Below are 22341 nucleotides of genomic sequence, written 5' to 3'. Positions count from 1 at the left end.
AGGAAAAGAGCCAGACTCTATTTTCCTATGGTGAAAATACAAAATTTGTCCTAAAAAATATGGGGTAGGAAGATAGCCTTTAAAGATTATTTGAACATTTTCAGTTTTACAATTACCTGGTATCCACTCTTCTTTGTACACCTTCACATATCTTTTACTATATCTTTCAATATCTAGAAAAAAGATAGAAAAAACAAATTTTAAAATAATTGAAAACACCAGGTAACATCTTTTATTTCACATACAGGGAGTTTATTACATGTCTCCACAATGTGTTCCTGGACACATACTGAACAGTTCAATGAGTATTACATGTTTAGGGAAGTGGCAAGAAGCACCTGGGTATGAATGGCTGGGGGTGAGCAGAGACCTAAACCCTAATTATGGTTCTTAGAATCAGACAATCTGACTCATCTCTAAGAATATTCACAAAAGCCCAAATGCAAGTCAGGAAGCCACTTACACATAAGGGCAGGGGTCTACTTGGCATCTTCTATTTTCTTCTTGTGACACTGGCCTCCAGCTCCTAATCTCTAAACCTTGTATAACTGGAAGGTATTAAGTACCTAAGTGAGGATGGAGGGCTGTTTGCTTACCTCCAGTAAGGTAAGCAAATGCTTAATACACACATTTACTTAGGCTTCTCAGTGAGCTACTTTTCACAATCCATTGGGGAAGAGAATGGGGAAAAGGGTAGAAGTAGGCAAGGTTGGACTTGATGGGGCATGGATGAGCAAGCTGTAAGCCTTCCATGTCACTGCTGAGAACTGTGCAGGGACCTTATGAGCTCACCAAAAACGGGACTGTGGCTGTGGCTCTTGTTCTGCTTTGCCCACTTTGCCACAAGAAATTCCCTCGATGAGGGCCCAAACCCTTTCCCAACAGCACAAGTTAGCAAGTGACACCATTATACAATAGCTTGAAACCATGGTTCATCATAAAAACTGGTTTAGGAGTATAGTCATGAAAAGCAGACGGTAATATAAAATATTAAAATATAAAAATCAAGACCCAAGTAGACACTGATTTTTCTTCCATGTTAAAAAAAATGCTTCCACAGACTCACAGATACAGGGAACAAACTAGTGGTTACGAGTGGGGAGAGGCAGGTGGGTAGGGGCAATACAGGGGTAGGGGATTAAGAGGTACAAACTATTAGGTATAAAATAAGCTACAGGGATATATTGTACAACACAGGGAATACAGTAAATATTTTATAATAACTATAAATGAAGTGTAACCTTTAAAAATTGTGAATCACTATATTGTACACCTGTAACATATAATATTGTACACCAAATAATACTAAGACCATGGTGTTAGACAAAGATAACTAAAATAAAGAGTAGATCAGAAACTAAGACACAAGGCTTTTATAGATATTTAACTGTTTCACTTCAATCTTGCTCTCAAGTTTTTCATCTGTAAAGAGAAGGCCAATGACAGATTCCCAGCATCTGCATTTTAAATTTTTCTCCAAAACAGATTGTATATTTTGAAAAAATTTAACCCTCAATTTACCAAGAAAAAATTATTACCATTTATTAATAATAACGGTTACTACCAATGAACCATTTTTATATTTTTGTTACTTTCAAATAATTTACAGAAGAATAAGAGATGTTGAAAACCAACTACTGGAATTCAATTTAAAAAAGCAAAGGACATAAATAGATATTTCTCCAAAGAAGATATACATGGACAAAAAGCACATGCTAAGATGTTCAACATAATTAGTCATTAGGGAAATTCCAATCAAAACTACAATAAGCTATCACGTTATACCCAGTTAGATGGCTGGAACTAAAAAGACAGTAATAAGTGCTGACAAGGATGTGGAGAAACTGGAACCCTTATACACTGTTGGTAATGTAAGATGGTGCAACCACTTTGGAAAACAGTTTGGCAATTCCTCAGAATGTAAAATAAAGAGTTACCATATGACTCTAGATATGTACACAATAAAAGTGACATATGTCCACCCAAAAACATGTATACGAATGTTCATAGCAGCATTATTCATGGTAGCCCCAATGTGGAACTGACCCAAATGTCCATCAACTGATGACTGAACAAAATGTGGTATACACATATAATGGAATATAATTCAACCATAAAAAGGAATGAAACACTGATACATGGTTTACTATGTATGAACCCTGAAAACATTATGCTAAGTGAAAGTAATCAGTCACAAAAGAACACATATTATGATTCCATTTATATGAAATGTCTAGAATAGACAAATCACTAGAGACAAACAAGATTACTGGTTGCCATGGGCTGAGGGGGGGGAGGGGACAATGGGGAGTGATACTAATGGGTATGGGGGTATCTCTTCAAGATGATGAACAAGTTCTAAAAATTAGATAGCACTGTTGGTAGCACAATTCTGTGAGTACACTCAAAGGCACTGAAATATTTTAAAAAGTAAATTTTAGATATGTGAATTTTATCTCAATAAAGGTGTTCTTTAAAAAGAAAGAAAATTAATTACTGGGGATTTTAATAACAAAATATAGTAAACTCATTATATTCCACTATTTTCCTGGTTTTGAAGGTATATTCACCCAAAATGAGCTACATCCTTTGAATGCAGCTAACTGAGCATCAACTGTGCATCGTGGATTTGTCATGTACAAGCCTTAAATATAAGCATTTCATATATCCTGATTCCAGATTTCAAATACATCTTTAATAAATTCTAACTTACTATTTCTGTTTTTTCTCACACCTGCACCACCCAAGTGATTCTAGATTACAAATACAATTCTATTAACAGGTTTTAGCTTATCATTACTTCCAATTCTTCTTGTATTTGCACCATCAAAATGTAACACTTTAAAAAACTGTTATGGCTCACACTTTTGTTGAAGAGAGGATGGCCCAGCCATCTTCTTTGATCTATAATTGTAAAACATTTTCATTATTAAATTTATAATTACCAATTAATGTGATCAATCCAATAAATTGTTTCATTTCTACATAATCTATTTCCTTTCAATCATCTTTGTCTTTGCCTTTGCCTTCAGCAGTTGTCTTGTTACAAACTATATGAAATAAAATTTGGTATATAAATACCATCAAAAACGAAAAAAAATATGGTCACGTCATTTTAGCAAACAGAATTTTCAAGGTTCCTATCACAAAATATTATGCGAAAGATTAACTGTATGAAAATACCGTATTTCCTTTTCATTCTTAGAGATATACTGTTTACTCATTGATTCATGAGTTCATAGTAGAGAACAGTTAATGAAAAATGATGAAATAATACCTATGATGATGAAACAGAAAACTATTTCAAGATGCAAGAAAAATAAGATCACTAAGGTTCAAAAATGTATTTTAGATTTATGAAAGGGTCCAATTGGCCAGTATGGTAATGCTAAGATAATATGAATTTTTTTTCTTTTCTAAAGCAAATTCTCTTTGTTCTTTGGAAGATGTCTATGAAAAAATAAGTAATGAATATCAATCACTACATAAAATAGTAAGAACTGCTCAAAAAGAAACTAAAAAATTAAAATGGACCCTGACAGTATATTGAGAGTTAATAAACCAAACAAACTCCATTTGTTCAATAACAGACCTTGTGGTCATAATGCAGGTAAATGTATGATTTCCATTAAGCTTCTGAAAATGGCTTACAGAACCATCACCACTGTCACTCCTGTTTCTAGCTCAGAGGACCCCAGTGGTTCAGGAACCTGAGCTGGGAACCACTGGACCAGATGCTCTCTATGCACCTTTGCAGCTAAAACTCATTAAAATAATAAAATTCATTGATTCATTTCTCTTTATTAAAAAAATAATAACTTTCATTGCAGAGAAAATACCAGCCATTTCTATAATTCTACCTCAGAACACTACAAACAAACCTTGAATCTATCACAACATGAAATATGTTTATTCTGTGCCCTCAGTTCTTTGTGAACAAATCTCAATGCCCTGAGCCACCAGCCATTTGATTATCAGGAAGAGGTCTCCTACCTTATTTGTCCAAGTCTGTAGAGCTTTAGTTCTTTACATTAGTCCGTTAAGTCTCTCTTTCCTAAAGCACATAGGTAGTGAGTGATGAGAGAAGGCTGGTGAAGATACAGAGATGGAACACTATCTAGAATATGGCTCCCTATGACAGTTGTGTACTTCTATTCAATCTGGCCAATTCTTTTCCATTCATGGTGTGTATATGCACACTATGTGTGTGTGTGTGTGTATGTGTGTCTATGTGTGTGTGTATATATATACATAATGTATATATACAGTATATATAAACCTGTATTCACACATATATTTTTTTAAAAAGCCTTTATTTTCTTTTTATTTATTAATTTATTTCTTTGTTTATTTATTTATTTATTTTAACATCTTTATTGAAGTATAATTGCTTTACAATGGTGTGTTAGTTTCTGCTGTATAACAAAGTGAATCAGCTATACATATACATATATCCCCATATCTCCTCCCTCTTGCATCTCCCTCCTACCCTCCCATCACATCCCTCTAGGTGGTCACAAAGCACCGAGCTGATCTCCCTGTGCTATGGGGCTGCCTCCCACTAGCTATCTATTTTACATTTGGTAGTATATATAAGTCCATGCCACTCTCTCACTTCGTCCCAGCATACCCTTCCCCCTCCCTGTGTCCTCAAGTCCATTCTCTACATCTGCATCTTTATTCCTGTACTGCCCCTAGGTTCTTCAGAACCATTTTATTTTATTTTTTTTTTAGAATCCATATATACATGTTAGCATACAGTATTTGTTTTTCTCTTTCTGACTTACTTCACTCTGTATGACAGACTCTAGGTCCATCCACCTCACTACACATACCTCAATTTCATTTCTTTTTATGGCTGAGTAATATTCCATTGTATATATGTGCCACATCTTCTTTATCCATTCATCTGTTAATCGACACTTAGGTTGCTTCCATGTCCTGGCTATTGTAAATAGAGGTGCAATGAACATTGTGGTACATGACTCTTTTTGAATTATAGTTTTCTCAGGGTATATGCCCAGTAGTGGGATTGCTGGGTCGTATGGTAGTTCTATTTTTAGTTTTTTAAGGAACCTCCATACTGTTCTCCATAGTGGCTGTATCAATTTACATTCCCACCAACAGTGCAAGAGGGTTCCCTTTTCTCCACACCTTCTCCAGCATTTATTGTTTGTAGATTTTTTGATGATGGGCATTCTGACTGTTGAGAGGTGATACCTGATTTTAGTTTTGATTTGCATTTCTCTAATGATTAGTGATGTTGAGCATTCTTTCATGTGTTTGTTGGCAATCTGTATATCTTCTTTGGAGAAATGTCTATTTAGGTCTTCTGCCCATTTTTGGATTAGGTTTTTTGTTTTTTTGATATTGAGCTGCATGAGCTGCTTGTAAATATTGGAGATTAATCCTTTGTCCGTTGATTCATTTGCAAATATTTTCTCTCATTCTGAGGGTTGTCTTTTCCTCTTGTTTATGTTCTCCTCTGCTGTGCAAAAGCTTTTAAGTTTCATTAGGTCCCATTTGTTTATTTTTGTTTTTATTTCCATTTCTCTAGGCGGTGGGTCAGAAAGGATCTTGCTGTGACTTATGTCATAGAGTGTTCTGCCTGTGTTTTCCTCTAAGAGTTTTATAGTGTCCGGCCTTACATTTATGTCTTTAATTCATTTTGAGTTTATTTTTGTGTATGGAATCAGGGAGTGTCCTAATTTCATTCTTTTGCATGTAGCTGTCCAGTTTTCCCAGCACCACTTATTGAAGAGGCTGTCTTTTCTCCATTGTATATTCTTGCCTCCTTTATCAAAAATAAGGTGACCATAGGTGTGTGGGTTTATCTCTGGGCTTTCTATCCTGTTCCATTGATCTATATTTCTGTTTTTGTGCCAGTACCATACTGTCTTGATTTCTGTAGCTTTGTAGTATAGTGTGAAATCCGGGAGCCTGATTCCTCCAGCTCCATTTTTCTTTCTCAAGATCGCTTTGGCTATTCGGAGGTCTCCTGTGTTTCCACACAAATTGTAAAATTTTTTTTCTAGTTCTGAGAAAAATGCCATTGGAAGTTTGATAGGGATTGCATTGACTCTGTAGATTGCTTTGGGTAGTAGAGTCATTTTCACAATGTTGATTCTTCAATCGAAGAACATGGTGTATCTCTCGATCTGTTTGTATCATCTTTAATTTCTTTCATCAGTGTCTTATAGTTTTCTACATACAGGTCTTTTGTCTCCTTAAGTAGGTTTATTGCTAGGTAGTTTATTCTTTTTGTTACGGTGGTAAATGGGAGTGTTTCCTTAATTCCTCTTTCAGATTTTTCATCATTAGTGTATAGGAATGCAAGAGATTTCTGTGCATTAAATTGTATCCTGCTACTTTACCAAATTCATTGATTAGCTCTAGTAGTTTTCTGGTAGCATATTTAGGATTCTCCATGTATATTATCATGTCATCTGCAAACAGTGACAGCTTTACTTCTTCTTTTCCGATTTGGATTCCTTTTATTTCTTTTCCTTCTCTGATTGCTGTGGCTAAAACTTCCAAAACTCTGTTGAATAATAGTGGTGAGAGTGGACAAACCTTGTCTTGTTCCTGATCTTAGAGGAAATGGTTTCAGTTTTTCACCATTGAGAACGATGTTGGCTGTGGGTTTGTCATATATGGCCTTTATTATGTTGAGGTAAGTTCCCTCTATGCCTACTTTCTGGAGGGTTTTTATCATAAATGGCGTTGAATTTTGTCAAAAGCTTTTTCTGCATCGATTGAGATGATCATATGGTTTTTCTCCTTCAATTGGTTAGTATGGTTTATCACATTGATTTGCATGTATTGAAGAATCCTTGCATTCCTGGGATAAACCCCACTTGATCATGGTGTATGATCCTTTCAATGTGCTGTTGGATTCTGTTTGCTAGTATTTTGTTGAGGATTTTTGCATTTATGTTCATCACTGATACTGGCCTGTAGTTTTCTTTGTGACATCTTTGTTTAGTTTTGGTATCACGGTGATGGTGGCCTCATAGAATGAGTTTGGGAGTGTTCCTCCCTCTGCTATATTTTGGAAGAGTTTGAGAAGGATGGGTGTCAGCTCTTCTGTAAATGTTTGATAGAATTCGCCTGTGAAGCCATCTGGTCCTGGGCTTTTGTTTGTTGGAAGATTTTTAATCACAGTCTCAATTTCAGTGCTTGTGATTGGTCTGTTTATATTTTCTATTTCTTCCTGGTTCAGTCTGGGAAGGTTCTGCTTTTCTAAGACTTTTTCCATTTCTTCCAGGTTGCCCATTTTATTGGCATATAGTTGCTTGTAGTAATCTCATGATTCTTGGCATTTCTGCAGTGTCAGTTGTTACTCCTCCTTTTTCATTTCTAATTCTATTGATTTGAGTCTTCTCCCTTTTTTTCTTGATGAGTCTGGCCAATGGTTTATCAATTTTGTTTATCTTTTCAAAGAACCAGCTTTTAGTTTTATTGATCTTTGCTATTGTTTTTGTCATTTCTTTTTCATTTATTTCTGATCTGATCTTTATGACTTCTTTCCTTCTGCGAACTTGGGGGTTTTTTGTTCTTTCTCTAACGGCTTTAGGTGTAAGGTTATGTTGTTTATTTGGGATTTTTCTTGTTTCTTGAGGTAGGATTGTATTGCTATAAACTTCCATCTTAGAACTGCTTTTGCTGCATCCCATAGGTTTTGGGTCGTCGTGTTTTCATTGTCATTTGTTTCTAGGTATTTTTTGATTTCCTCTTTGATTTGTTCAGTGATCTCTTGGTTATTAAGTAGTGTATTGTTTAGCCTCCATGTGTTTGTATTTTTTTACAGATTTTTTCCTTTATTTGATATCTAGTCTCACAGCGTTGTGGTTGGAAACGATACTTGATATGATTTCAATTTTCTTAAATTTACCAAGGCTTGAATTGTGACCCAAGATATGATCTATCCTGGAGAATGTTCCATGAGCACTTGAGAAGAAAGTGTATTCTGTTGTTTTTGGATGTAATGTCCTATAAATATCAATTAAGTCCATCTTGTTTAATGTGTCCTTTAAAGCTGTGTTTCCGTATTTATTTTCATCTTGGATGATCTGTCCACTGGTGAAAGTGGGGTGTTAAAGCCCCCTAGTATGATTGTGTTACTGTCGATTTCCCCTTTTATGGCTGTTAGCATTTGCCTTTGTATTGAGGTGCTCTTATGTTGGGTGCATAAATAGTTACAATTGTTTTATCTTCTTCTTGGGTTGATCTCTGGATCATTATGTAGTGTCCTTCTTTGTCTCTTGTAATAGTCTTTATTTTAAAGTCTATTTTGTCTGATATGAGAATTGCTATTCCAGCTTTCTTTTGATTTCCATTTGCAAGGAATATCTTTTTCCATCCCCTCACTTTCAGTCTGTATGTGGCCCTAGGTCTGAAGTAGGTCTCTTGTAGATAGCATATATACGGGTCTTGTTTTTATATCCATTCAGCCAGTCTATGTCTTTTGGTTGGAGCATTTAATCCATTTACATTTTTACATTTTACATTTACCATTTTCTAAATTGTTTTGGGTTTGTTATTGTAGGTCTTCTCCTTCTCTTTTGTTTCCTGCCTAGAGAAGTTCCTTTAGCTGGTTTGGTGGTGCTGAATTCTCTTAGCTTTTGCTTATCTGTAAAGGTTTTAATTTCTCCATTGAATCTGAATGAGATCCTTGCTGGGTAGAGTAATCTTGGTTGTAGGTTTTTCCCTTTCATCACTTTAAATATGTTCTGCCACTCCCTTCTGGCTTTCAGAGTTCTGCTGAAAGATCAGCTGTCAACCTTATGGGGATTCCCTTATATATTATTTGTTGCTTTTCCCTTGCTGCTTTTAACATTATTTCTTTGTATTTAATTTCTGATAGTTTGATTAATATGTGTCTTGGCATGTTTCTCCTTGGATTTATCCTGTATGGGACTCTCTGTGCTTCATGGACTTAATTGACTATTTCCTCTCGCATATTAGGGAAGTTTTCAACTGTAATCTCTTCAAATATTTTCTCAGTCCCTTTCTTTTTCTCTTCTTCTTCTGGGATCCTTATAATTTGAATGTTAGTGAGTTTAATGTTGTCCCAGAGGTCTCTGAGACTGTCCTCAATTCTTTTCATTCTTTTTTCTTTATTCTGCTCTGTGGTAGTTATTTCCACTATTCTATCTTTCAGGTCACTTATCAGTTCCTCTGCCTCAGTTATTCTGCCATTGATTCCTTCAAGAGAATTTTTAATTTCATTTATTGTGTTGTTCATCATTGTTTGTTTGCTCTTTAGTTCTTCTAGGTACTTGTTAAACGTTTTTTGTATTTTCTCCGTTCTTTTTCCAAGATTTTGAATCATCTTTACTATCATTACTCTGAATTCTTTTTCAGGTAGACTGCCTATTTCCTCTTCATTTGTTTGGTCTGGTGGGTTTTTATCTTGCTCCTTCATCTGCTGTGTGTTTCTCTGTCTTCTCATTTTGTTTAACTTACTGTGTTTAGGATCTCCTTTTCACAGGCTGCAGGTTCGTAGTTCCCGTTGTTTTTGGTGTCTGCCCCTAGTGGTGAAGGTTGGTTCAGTGGGTTGTGTAGGCTTCCCAGTGAGGGCACTGGTGCCTGTGTTCTGGTGGATGAGGCTGGATCTTGTCTTTCTGGTGGGCAGGACCGCGTCTGGTGGTGTGTTTTGGGGTGTCTGTGACCTTATTATGATTTTAGGCAGCCTCTCTGCTAATGGGTGGGGTTGTGTTCCTGTCTTGCTAGTTGTTTGGCATAGGGTGTCCAGCACTGTAGCTTGCTGTTCGTTGAGTGGAGCTGGGTCTTAGCGTTGAGATGGAGATCTCTAGGAGAGCTTTCACTGTTTGATATTACCTGGAGCCGGGAGGTCTCTGGTGGACCAATGTCCTGAACTTGGCTCTCCCACCTCAGAGGCACAGGCCTGACACCCAGCTGGAGCACCAAGACCCTATCAGCCACAGGGCTCTGATATTAGTAGTGCCAGAAGGCTCTTAACAGCAGTCTCAGCCACAGAATCTCAGCTTACTGACATGCTCTGTGCCTTTGTAGGAGCCGCGACCCCCGCCTGGCTGCATGCTCTTCTGGCTCTGCACCAACCCTCCTTCCTGCAGGTGCCTCTAGGCGGTGCCCTGGGCCTTGTGTGCCTTTTACACACGGTAAACAGAGGCTCAGAGTGCAGGTCAGCCGATGTCATGCCCCGACCCAAAAAGCCTTTATTTTCAACCATAGTTTTTTTTAATAACACATTATATCAGGAAAGAGAGGTAAACATGAGTATATTCAAAGAGAATATACTTGTATCAATTTGGAAAATTCTATGCAAGAGGTTTCTTCTGGAACAGTAACAAAAGATTCCTTATATATTTAAATACTTTATTATGCAGTTATCAAAGGTAAAGAGCCTCTTGATCCAGGTATAAGCCAACTACTCTCAGAAACCAGGAACAAAATTATATTCCTGGTTTAAAAGACTCAAATAAATGTCTCCATGGTATGACATACTTTTAAGTTAGACATGTACTTTAATAACAACCACATTTAGTTAAGTAAGTACATCCCATAATCTAGAGAAGAGACTAATTTTCAAAAGCCTAAAGTATATCCTACACTATTCACTAAGAATGAATATTTATTAGTTCATTTAATCTTACTTATTTAAATCTTTAAAATGAGATTTAATTTCATTTTTAAACTCAAATAGATAAAAGCATGCAACATAATCATGAAAGTAAAAAAATTCAGTATTTTTGAGGTAAAAATATCAAACCATTTATTACATAACTTCAAGAAGCTATGTTTTGAAAAATTAAATAAACTTGTCTAAAATGCTTCTTACAATTATAAGCAAGTGTAATATTACTATATAAGCCTTCCTTTTTGATTCTTATCCAATACTAAATCTTTTAGAATGAGGGAAAAGGCTATGCATTTTTAATACTAATGGAATGAAATGATACTATATGAATTTCTCATGTTTTAATGATGTTGTTTTGAGAACTGAAGGATGGTATCGATCTCTCTAATTTCAACATTCAGGGGCAGAAACTGAAAATCAATATAGTTCTACTGTGCTAAATAACTACTCAGGAATGGGTTCTCTTCCTCTAAAACCACTTTGCACTTCCAGTCTGAGACTGTCAAGCCTTCTCCAACTGTAATTTCTCCTCTCTGTCCTTGGCATAACCAGTGAATACATATTTTATATTTTATATCTGATATGTAAATGGTAAGCCAAAATATAGTCAAGGCTTTCAAAAATTTTAACCAAAATATTAAATAATCAGAGACCTGATTAAAGATTTATGTATAAGGATAGTACTCATAGTATTATACATATGAGAAAAAAAACTAGAAACAATCTTAAATCTTACAGCAGGGAACTAGTTACAATTAAAAATGTTATATCCACACAATGGAATACCACATAGTCATCAAAAATCATATTTTCTAAGAATACTAAGAATATGTGGATAAAATAGATAACTAATAAGAACCTACTGTATAGCACAGGGAACTTTACTCAATACTCTGTAATGACCTATATGGGAATAGAATCTAAAAAAGAGTGGATATATGTTTATGCATAACTGATTCACTTTGCTGTACACCTGAAACTAACACAACATTGTAAATCAACTATACTCCAATAAAAATTAACTAAAAAAGAATATGTGACAATGCTAATAATATGCTATTGAGTGAAAAAGGAAGATACAAAGTAATATGACTCCAATTTTATAAAAGGGATACACACATGGAAGAAAAATCTGGAATATATAATAAAATATTAATAGTAGTTCTCTAGACATAAGGAATACAGGTGATTTTTACTTTCTTAATATTTCTGTTTTTCATAAATTTCACTGAACATATAAAACTTCTGTTTTGAAAGGTAATTTAAAAAATAAAATATCAAAAAGTTTAAAATATATTTTCTGTTAAATCAACATAAATATGCTTTTTCAAGGTAGTTGATTGAAATTTCTGACTGAATCAAATCAATCAGCATTAAAGGTCATATATCTTATGCTGAAACACTATTTCATCTGTAGACAGTGAACCACATAAAGGGTCCAATACGCACCTTGTTTTTCTTCAGGTGTTTCTACAAAATAAGGCATTCTTTTCACTGTTTCTCTCAACTCCTGTTTCAGGGCCAGCACATAATCTTCACCCTCTCCTGTTTTCAGTGGCACTGGTTTATAATCTGTATCCTGTTTAAATTGAGAGGCAATTTTTAAAAATAAATTGAATATTTTAATATCCTTTTTGTCTATATTCTGAAAAATGTCAGTTTTATTGAAAAACTACATTTTATAGGTATTAAGTTTTACCATCAACTTAAAAGATTTTGAGCTTTTATAATCTATTAAACCTTTCACCCATCTCCTATTTTGCTCTTCTTTTAGAAGTAGAAAAGATACTTAGTTTTCCTAACTGCCTAATTTTTCTACTGATCACACCAATAATCACTTTCCTATATAGTCTGTTGACTGTGATTCTATATTTTAACAATCAAGGCCCCCAAATAAAAGCAGCCACTTTAGTCTCCTATTAACCTCAGTCAGTGGTGGTGGTATTGGTGGGAGCAGTAGCATTAAAAAAAAAGTAGTAGCAGCTACCATTTAACAACTGGTTACTACATACTACAACCTGGATGTACTCAATATTCAAAATCCATGAACTCATCTAAAGTATCAATATCTCCCCTGTTACAGTGAGGAAACTGAGAAATGAACAATCTGTATGCCCATATAGCACAAAAGTGGCAAAGCAGAAATTTGAATCTGTATCTTCAATTTTTAAAAATTACATGCACACCCACATATGTATATATATTTATAATATATATATTCATTAAAATGTGGGTCCTCAGGGTACATAAAAAAGATATTTCTGGTTTCACAGGCTAAGTATAGGGTACATTTAAAAAATTTCACTCTGAATTTATTCATTCTACAACTATTTATTGAGTGCCTACTATAAGTCACAAGGGGTTAGACAACAGGAGATGAACTAGTCAAACTTCCTACCTACATGGAATTTACATTCTAGGGGAGAAAATAAGTAAACAAATGAGGTAATATATAATTTCAGATAGTGATAAGTGAAATAGAAGGGCTGAAGCCAGGAAGAGGAAAGAGTGACTAACGGAGTATGTGGAGATTGGAAGTGGCTGGTCTAGACAGGGTAAGCATGCATGATCTCTCGGGGAAGTCATCTTTGAGCAGAGATCTGGATAAAATTACGAAGCCATCCATGCAAAGAAACGGGGAAATCAATGGCTCCAGCCAGGGAAACAAGCAGAGGAAAATGCCTAAGGGAACAAGGAGATCAGCATGGCTAAGGAATGAGGACAGTGGTAGGAAAAGGGTCAGAGAGACATCAGAAGGGCCAGATCAGACAGAGCCTTTTAGCCAGTAATAAGGAATTTCATTTTTACTCCATGCAGAAGAAAACAGTATGTACTAATATTCCCAAGCTTTAGAAGTAACCTCACACATGAAGAAGAGCTTGTTTTAAAAGAAATCAATGTAAAGTGACATTATGTCTATACCTGAGATATTTACCTTTGTTTTTAGGCTATAATGAATATATCAGAAAGGCAAAATACCAAAAGCAAAAAGTAGACACTCCCCATGTGAGACATCTAGATCCCCAATACATTTATCTGGGGTCCTCTACTTACGTAAATCTTTCAACAAAGGATGTTTCCTTTTAAAAGAGGGAAAAGATTCCTGGAGGGAGTACCTGGTTATTTATGATTTTTTCGTATTTTATACTACAGCACATGTGCATCTGGAAATGTAAGCTTACATTTTAAACTTAATATAAAGCAAAAACATTAGATTAAAAATTATACCAATTAAGTCTGCAGCATACTCATTAAATTTAAAAGCAACACTAAATGTAGTAGAAATGCTTACATTCTGAGAAAGAGTAACAAAATTAAAATTGACTTTAATAAGGAAATAAGCAAAAAAAAAAGTTCCGTGGGTAAAAGGTCAAGTGGTATACCAGGGAGCAAAATTAAATTCTATAGATACAAGATGAGAAGAAAATCATTAGGTGAAGGTCTGGCACAATGGGAAGTGAGGACCACTGTAAAACCTGACTTTACTTTTAAAAATATTATTTTAATATTGGAATATATCAATAACAGCATTATAAGATGCAAGGATTGAAAAAAAAATTCTTTCTTGGTTCAAAAAATACTGAATACATCCAGGAAAAGGTGTATATAGTTTTCTGTATTTTAAGGAAGCAGTTTGAAAATTAGAAAAGTTTCAGAAAAGAACAGTGGAAATATTTAAATTAAAGGTAAGTGACACACTCTCTTTTACTTTCTTATAGTTAGGATATTGTAATGATATCATATATTCAAGTCTTATACAGAATTTAAATTTTCTCTGAAACATGAAAAAACACCCTGTGAGCACTTTGCTGCTAATGTACTTACAGGAAATAGTGGGGGTGGCTTCAATACTACATCAGGTAACTTTTCACCTCTGCTAAATCCAACTGCCTCAATATTAAAGGTGTAAGCAGCACGTCCTCTTCCTTTATTCCCAGCCATCAGAACTAGTTACATCAGAAAAAGTGGGCAAATTAAGACACTGTTAATGATTAAGATTCACTGGATCAAATGAAAAATGAAACCAACATTTTAAAACCAAATACACTCCACCCCTTAAATAGCATGGCCCATTTCAAACACTTCTGGAAAGCAAAACCTGTAAAGAAATAAATATGCGATAAACTGACTCCCGAACCCGTCACATCTAGTCATGTTTGGCAAGTAAAGTGATGATGGGCTCAACCACCTCACCCGGATCCTGGGTGGAGGGCTGATCCTGGGGCTCCTTTGCGATGCTGCCCCAAGCGCTGCGCAGCCAACTGATGCAATTCTCTCCACCGCTCTGTGGTTTGGCAACAAGATCTCAGATAGATATTACAAAGTGTGGACAAGGAAAGGTTGTGCTGATGAAGAGGGGACACCTTGCTTTTTTAATCAACTTGGAGACTATCAGCAGTTATGTATACTTTAAATTTTTAAGTAATTTTTTTATCCTAAAATTTGAGTGTTAGAATCCTTGAGATCCTCCAATGTCCTCCTTTTAGAAATGGGAATGGGCTCAGTAAAACTTTGAAGAGGTCTGTCCAAGCAAAAAAAGTTTTTAAAGTTCAGAGAAAAACATCTCAAATTGTTAAGTTAAAGGTAAGATAAACCTGTACTCTTTAACTTTAGAGATAGTAACAATGTCATTCTTAAGTCCTGTATTGAATTTCTGAATCGTCTGAAATGTGATAACACTCTACAGTTGATGCTTGAACAACGTGGGGTTTGGGGCACCGACACCCCATGCAGTCAGAAATCCATGTATAATTTTATAGTCAGCCCTCCAAATCCGTGGTTCTGCATTCTCAAATTCAGCCAACCTCAGACTGTGTAGTGTTAGTATTTATTGAAAAAAAAATCCATATATAAGTGGACCCATGTAATTCAAATTTGTGTTGTTCAAAGTCAACTGTAATGCGAAAACAGGATTCCTACACTAGGGCTCTTTCACTACAACTCTGCGTTGGACTGTAGTGAAGATTATAATGCACATTCTTTAAATCTTTCCCCCAGTGATGCTACTGAGTATCATTCAACTCTGTAAGCCCAAGAAAGCAATAATATGCCCTCCATACCACTGTAACAGTTCCCTCCTTTTTTTCCCTAACCATTTATGTGTTGAAAAAAACAAGGTCATTGTCCTTTGCAATGCTTCTCCAACTTTAAGGCATGTGCAAATTACCTAGAAATCTTGTTAAAAGGCAGAATCTGAACCAGTTGGCCCAGGGTGAGGCCTGAGAATCTGCATTTCTAACAAGCTCTCTGAAGCTATCAATGCTACTGGTTTGCAGACCACACTTTGAGAGTAGGAAGGCTGTACAATTTCCCATATTCTGGATTTGCATGTTTGATTACACAAGATGTGGTTTAACATATTCCTCTACTCCCTGTATTTTCTATAAACAGATGGAATAGAGGCTTACTCAAATTTGGGTTTGATTTTTTACAAGAATACTTAAAAGAGATGCTCTGTTTTTCCTACTGCATCACAGGATGCACATGAAGTCTTTCTCGGTGATGTTCTCTGGTCATTGGGTTTAGGTGCTGTCAGTCTGTTTCGTCCAGTATAAAGTTCCTATCAGTTTTCATTTAATGATTTTAAAATTGCAGCCATTGATGATCATAGCCTAGATTCACGGTTCCATTATGGATTGTAATGTGGTGATACACAAATTTTTATCATTCTTTCTTTACTAACTAGAATTCCACCAGTAATCAATTCCCCTCATCTACTATTTAGTTACTATGAAACACGATTCATACAGAAAAGAGACTTACTTTAATTACCAAGCTCATTCCATTTGTCCACACTAAGAGAGGGAAAATATCCAAATGGCCTTGTTTCAATTGCGGAGTCACTAAAACATATACTGAGCCTATAGAAAGCAGGTCTCCCAAGTATAAAAATTGCTGGGCAGAAGAGCTCACACCCTCACTCTAAAGAAAACCCACCCTAAAAAGAGAGTATATCAGCTGCCGTTGCTTGATAGAATATCCCTTGAGAAATATCAACTCTGCTGACTCTAAACTTTCATATTTATCAAGAAACCTTCGGGTGTATAAACTGATTACCATTAGTGAATGTACTGCCCTTGGCAGAAAAATCAATCCTAACTATTGAGACACTCTTAATAGTTACATGGCATTCTGGCCTACAAATCCATTTCTTTTTAGTTTGGTTATCAGGAGTCAGTTCTCCTGTACCTGGGGAAGCTGCTAAATTCATTTTCTTCTCTTGCAGAGCTGAGAGGTAATCCCTGGACTCGGGTAACCGTCTCATGGAAAAAGTGGCTCACAAGTGTGACCTAAGCTTCACTGTTTAAAATCCTTAAAGTTGATTTAACAATTACCGTGGTCCTTTTTCATCCTGCTAAACTTCTTGAATGAAGAGTCTTTTTAACGAGCTTTTCCCATTTTCTCATTATCCAAATCATCCTCTACTTCATGTGGGCCAATTTCATCCAACTAATATTGAGCATTCCAGGCACTGTGGTAGGACTCAGAGAGCACTGAACAAAACCAAGACCCTGTCTTCAGGGCTCATATTTCAGTGGATGAAAGAACACAAACAAGCAAAAGTATGTAACATAATATTATGTGCTCCTGTAGTGTTGAATTATGTCCCCCCACCCCCAAATGTGTTGAAGTCCTAACCCCCCGGGTACCTGTGAATGTCACCTTCCTTATTTGGAAATAAACTCTTTGAAGATGTAATCGAATTAAGATGAGGTCATATGAGATAAGGGTGAGCCCCCTCCTAATGACTGGTGTCTTCATAAGGGGGAAATCTGGACAGAGAGAGACACACACAGGGGAAACATCACGTGAAGATGCAGGCACAGACCTGAGTGCTGTAGCAGCAACCCAGGAATACCAAGGAGTGCCAGGAACCACAGAAGCTGGAAGAGAGGCACTGAACAGATTCTCCCTCAGAGCGTCCTGAAGGAACAAACTCTGCTAATACCCTGATTTCAGACTTCTGGCCTCTAAAACTGTGAGAGAATAAATGTCTGTTGTTTTAAGCCACCCAATTTGTGGCAATATGTTATGACAGCCCTAGAAAATCAGTATAGCTCTGAAGAAAAATAAATCATGGTAAAGGGGTAAAGAATAACAAAGGGGTATGGTACTGACTTTTTCACACAAGGGAAGCCTTTCTGTGGAGGATAAATCAGAGCAGTGCGCTGGAGAGGGGCTGTGAGCTTCAAGATGAAGGAATGAGGTGAAGATGGCTATGGACAGAAGGAAGAACAGGGGCAAAGGAGGAAGCCACAAGCTGGGAGCATCTGAGGAACATGAAGCTCATGCAGTTGGTGAGGAACAAGGAGAGTCTGGTTAAGACCAGATCTTGTGGAGCCCTGGGTGAGCTATGGTAAAGGGTTTGGCTTTTATCTTACTTGTGATGGGAACTATATATACTCAGGCAGATGCTGAAATGCAAAGGTCCCTAATGGTCCTCAGTGGCAAAATCCACAGGCCTTTTTCCCTTGTTCATGCTCTTGGACTTCCAAAGCATACCACTCATTACTGCCTCCATCCTTATGAAACTGTCTCTTCTCTAGGTTTTAATAAAATCCCAGGGACTTCCCTGGTGGTGCAGTGGTTAAGAATCTGCCTGCCAATGCAGGGGACATGGGTTCGAGCCCTGGTCCGGGAAGATCCCACATGCCATGGAGCAACTAAGCCCGTGAGCCACAATTACTGAGCCTGAGCTCCAGAGCCCACGAGCCACAACTACTGAGCCTGCGTGCCACAACTACTGAAGCCCACGTGCCTAGAGCCCATGCTCCGCAACAAGAGAAGCCACCGTAATGAGAAGCCCGCACACTGCAACGAAGAGTAGTCCCCGTTCACCACAACTAGAGAAAGGCCACGCAGCAATGAAGACCCAACACAGCCAAAAGTAAATATAATTAATTAATTAATTAATTATTTTTTAAAAACCCAACTCCCTATTACAAGTACTGGGGGCCCTTTTAAGATGGCTGCACTGACGCTCCTGACTCACTCGCCTATAATCATATCTTGAGTAGCATTCTCTCCACTGGAACCCTCTTCCTCCTTGCCTGGCTGCATCCCTTTTTACCTTAAGATCCAGTTTAAGTCCCTCAACATCCACAACTGTCATTTCATCCCACCTTGCTCTTGGAAAGATCCTCTTGCTAAAATAAATGGATTTTAAAAAATTGAGGTGATACATACAAGGCAGCAGCATTCTTCAATTCTGGAAGAAATACAGACAATGCCCCTTTTGGGAAATGGACCTGCTCCAAAGACAAGGAGTTTCACTTCCATTTTTTTTGTTTATTTCTTCAACTATATTAACAGTAGAGATTTTATATCTCCCACTGTTTAGCAGAATACTCTCTATACAACAGCTCCGTAATCAATGTTAGGCTTTCCTTATTTATTTATTCACTTACTTACTGTGATCTGATGAGCAAATTTACCCACAGAAATACAATTCAGTCAGCCTATTAAGGATTTTTTTTTTTTTTAAACTTCTAGAACAAGTTTGCGACCTGGCTGTACACTGGAATCATCAGGAGAGTTAAAAAAAAACCAAAAAAACAGAAAAACAGAAAAAAAAAAACACGTCAAGCATCACCCCAGAACAATAAAATCAGAATCTCTGGAGGCAGGATTTAGGCACTAGGACTTTTTAAAGCATTCCAGGAGATTCCAATATGTAACCTACATTAAGAACCACTGCTCAAGATTGAACTTCCCATTATATAGAAGAGGAAAGCGAGGCTCTAAGAGGTCAGCTGAGTGCCTAAAGACAGAGTTAATTCCTAACAAAGACAAGACTGGGTTAAATCCCAATCCTTTTAAATCCCAGCAATGTCTTTAATTTTTACAATGAAGTGAAATAGTAATGGCAAAATAGATTGGATTTAGAAATGTAAAATCAGATGCACCACCCTTCCATTTTGGGATGCCTCCTGAAAATTCCTATTCAGAATTGTTCTGAGATAGTTTGATGAGTGTAATTCAAGTATCCAAGAGCTGAAATGCAAAAGCCTATTCTAATTAACAGTGGAAACAATTTTGTGGCAGAGATTTAGCTCATCTCTGAAATTCCTCCTAGCTCTAACATTTTATGAGTTATAATAGTGGCTTAACTGTATTGTCCTCCACATCTCACACAGCCTCTTGCACATATTACCTTGGTCAGTAAACATACAAACAGATATAAGCAGGCATGGAAGCTAGGAGAGGCACTGAAAGCCAGGTCACAGTTTCTTTCCTGATGAATAACACCTAAATTGCCCTAATTAGAAACTAACAGTCATGCTGACCTTGTCTCCACCTCCCTTGATCTCCGCATCTAATAGTAGAAGACTATCAGCTCTGTGTCCCTTCTTACATGTTTGCCTTTCTTCACTTCCGCTTTAGTTCAGGCCTTCACCATCTCTTGCCTGGACCTCTAATACAGAACAAATAAACTTCTCATGGCCAGACTCCCCCTTTCAATCCACTCTCCAGTCATCTCTCTAGAACACAGAACTTGATGTATCACTCTCCTTGACTAACAGAGCTTTGCAGACTAACTTTCCGCCTCTTGCACCCTGCACCTCCCCCCCTCCCCCCCAGCTCTAACCGCTCCCAACTCTGCCACACCAGCTGCTACATGTCACGTTCCTCGAAGGCCACATCCACGTAAGCAAGCCCCCATCATCATTTAAGATACTATGCACATGTCACTTCTGACCATTTCCTCCATCCTAAGTGGAGGTAGGCCTATCTCTTTTCTGTTTCCCAAGTACTACACTGCTTTTATTACCCTTTTAAAAATCATGTTGTAATTGTCAGTTCTTGTCTGTCTCCCCAGTAATTTCTTCAATTATCCATCCTTCAAGTATTTGTTAAGCACCCTCTGTGTCAGACCACCTTCTACATAATGAGAATATAATAGTGAACAAAACAAAATCCCTGGTTTCATAGTGCTCATAGTCTACTATGGGAAATGGAAAAAAATATACTTTATAGAGTGCCAGGTAGTGATTAGTGCTATGAAAAAAAAAGGCAGGAAACACGGGTGCTATTATGGAAAGAATGGTTGAATAAGTCCTCCTGTATTTTGTAATATCTGAGCACAAACCTGACAAAGAGAAGGAAAAAGCCAGGCTGAGAACTAGGGAAGGATATATAGGGGAAAGTGTAATACAAGCAGAAGGATCTGTAAGTGTGAAGGCCTCTTTGAAGACTTATTCACCTTTTCCTGACCCATTACCAACCAGAGCCCGGCAAAAGTCCAATAAAAATTGGGAGAATTATTGCAGAGCTCATGGCCTAGTAAGGATATTACTCCAATTCACCTCCCCTTGCCTAGAGGAAAAATAAAACTGCAGAGAGTTCTGTACTTCCCTGCTGAGAACATCCTAACAAACAGTGGTCTTTTAAGGCCAGCTCAAATGCCACTCAACAATCCCTTCCATGCATATTCTCATAGCACCTAGTTTTTACTTCCTCCGGGGTACATATCTCATTTGCTTTACATTGCAAACATTTGTGTACAGTTATTATCTTCCTTCAAATTCTTGAGAACCCAGATCATGACTTTTTTTTTTTTTAATACAATTCTGTTTTTTACACATCTTTTAGCTTGGGACTTGCACATAAGAATAACCCTGAACAGAGTGTCTGGATAAATTCTAACTAGGTTAGGCAAATATTCAGAAAGGCTACATCCTCATCAAAGACGTAAGGATTGTAGGGGAGGAGAATACACCTCTCCCTCTAAGAAGGCTTATTAGCAGCTGCCACAATAAGTGTTTTCCTAATTATCTTTTATAATGCTGTCTCATGGGTCTCTTTGTAATTTTTCCTGGCTGAGCAAGGAGGTTAGTCAAGTTCTCAAGGGAATTTCTGAAGCCTAAATGGATGTTTCAACAGCGGGGAGATGCGGGATGGGGACAGGAACCTGGTGTTAATAGTGGGGGTGATTTCTGTGGCTGTTGGGGCCACGCCCAGGCATTATCCACTTTTCCCGTCCTCTCAAGGTGCGGCTGCCTCCACCTTTCCTTAGTTGAACCTTTCTCCCAACTTTCTTTGCTCTCTTCCAAGAGCGGACAAACAATGCAAAACAAAGGAGGGTAGGGGAACGAATATATAATTTAATTTTTTAGAAGAGAAGAAAAATCTTATCAACAACACCTCTCCCCCATGATACAGGGTAAAGTGCTAACAGTTAAGAAAACATATTGAATAGTCTGTCCTTAGCTGCAAGTCTGCGGCAATGACTCGTATTTGAACCAGTCATACCATCGGAATTGGAAATCTACCATCGGTAAGAGTATAAATTCCATTCCCACTGCAAACAGTCCTAGGAAGTGGAGACCAGGTAAAAATTGGAAACGACAATTTTAAACGATTGTGAAGGGATTAGGAGAAGGGGACGTAAAGCTATCTCCCAATGCCCCTCAATCCAGAGGCGCTTTAATGAATCTCCACTCCTGACTTCCCCCACCTTCTCCACGTGCCCCTTTAACTCCCCACTTACCCTCTCCAACTCCTCCCAAGCCCTCAATTGCCTCCTCTGTTACCTGCTCACTAAGTCTCGAGGCTTGGAAAACTGTGCAACCGAAGTGCCGGCCGGCAAGGAAGGGGTGCGGACAGAAGGTTCCGGCGCTCCAGGGCTGGTTCCACCTCTGGAGAAGCGCGCTCCGCCCTCCACGCGGCCTCAGAGCCGCGTTCAAACCCAACCAATTAGCCCCACCCACTTCCTA

The 22341-nt window shown here is 37.3% G+C and overlaps 1 protein-coding gene across 4 annotated transcripts in view; it reads right to left on the bottom strand.

Moving 5' to 3' along the window:
- POLR3G (RNA polymerase III subunit G) overlaps positions 1-22289 on the bottom strand; it is a 40599-nt gene extending 18310 nt beyond the window's left edge. For 2 of the 4 annotated variants that reach the window (XM_036845491.1, XM_036845494.1), the window contains exons 1-4: positions 22159-22289; positions 14450-14571; positions 12074-12203; positions 117-173 (exon numbers count right to left, since the gene is read on the bottom strand). In XM_036845491.1, the coding sequence (XP_036701386.1) occupies positions 117-173; positions 12074-12203; positions 14450-14566 (304 nt within the window). In that variant the 5' untranslated portion in view covers positions 14567-14571; positions 22159-22289. Of the gene's footprint in view, positions 1-116; positions 174-12073; positions 12204-14449; positions 14572-16387; positions 16422-22158 lie in introns of those variants that run through there. The other 2 variants (XM_036845495.1, XM_036845492.1) reach the window with 2 other exon arrangements.
- Between the last annotated feature and the right edge of the window lie 52 nt (positions 22290-22341).

The sequence above is a fragment of the Balaenoptera musculus genome, chromosome 3 (assembly GCF_009873245.2).
Source record: "Balaenoptera musculus isolate JJ_BM4_2016_0621 chromosome 3, mBalMus1.pri.v3, whole genome shotgun sequence".
NCBI classification, from domain to species: Eukaryota; Metazoa; Chordata; class Mammalia; order Artiodactyla; family Balaenopteridae; genus Balaenoptera; species Balaenoptera musculus.
The sequence above is the reverse complement of the archived record's forward strand: the minus strand, read 5'-3'. Positions and strand labels throughout refer to the sequence as shown.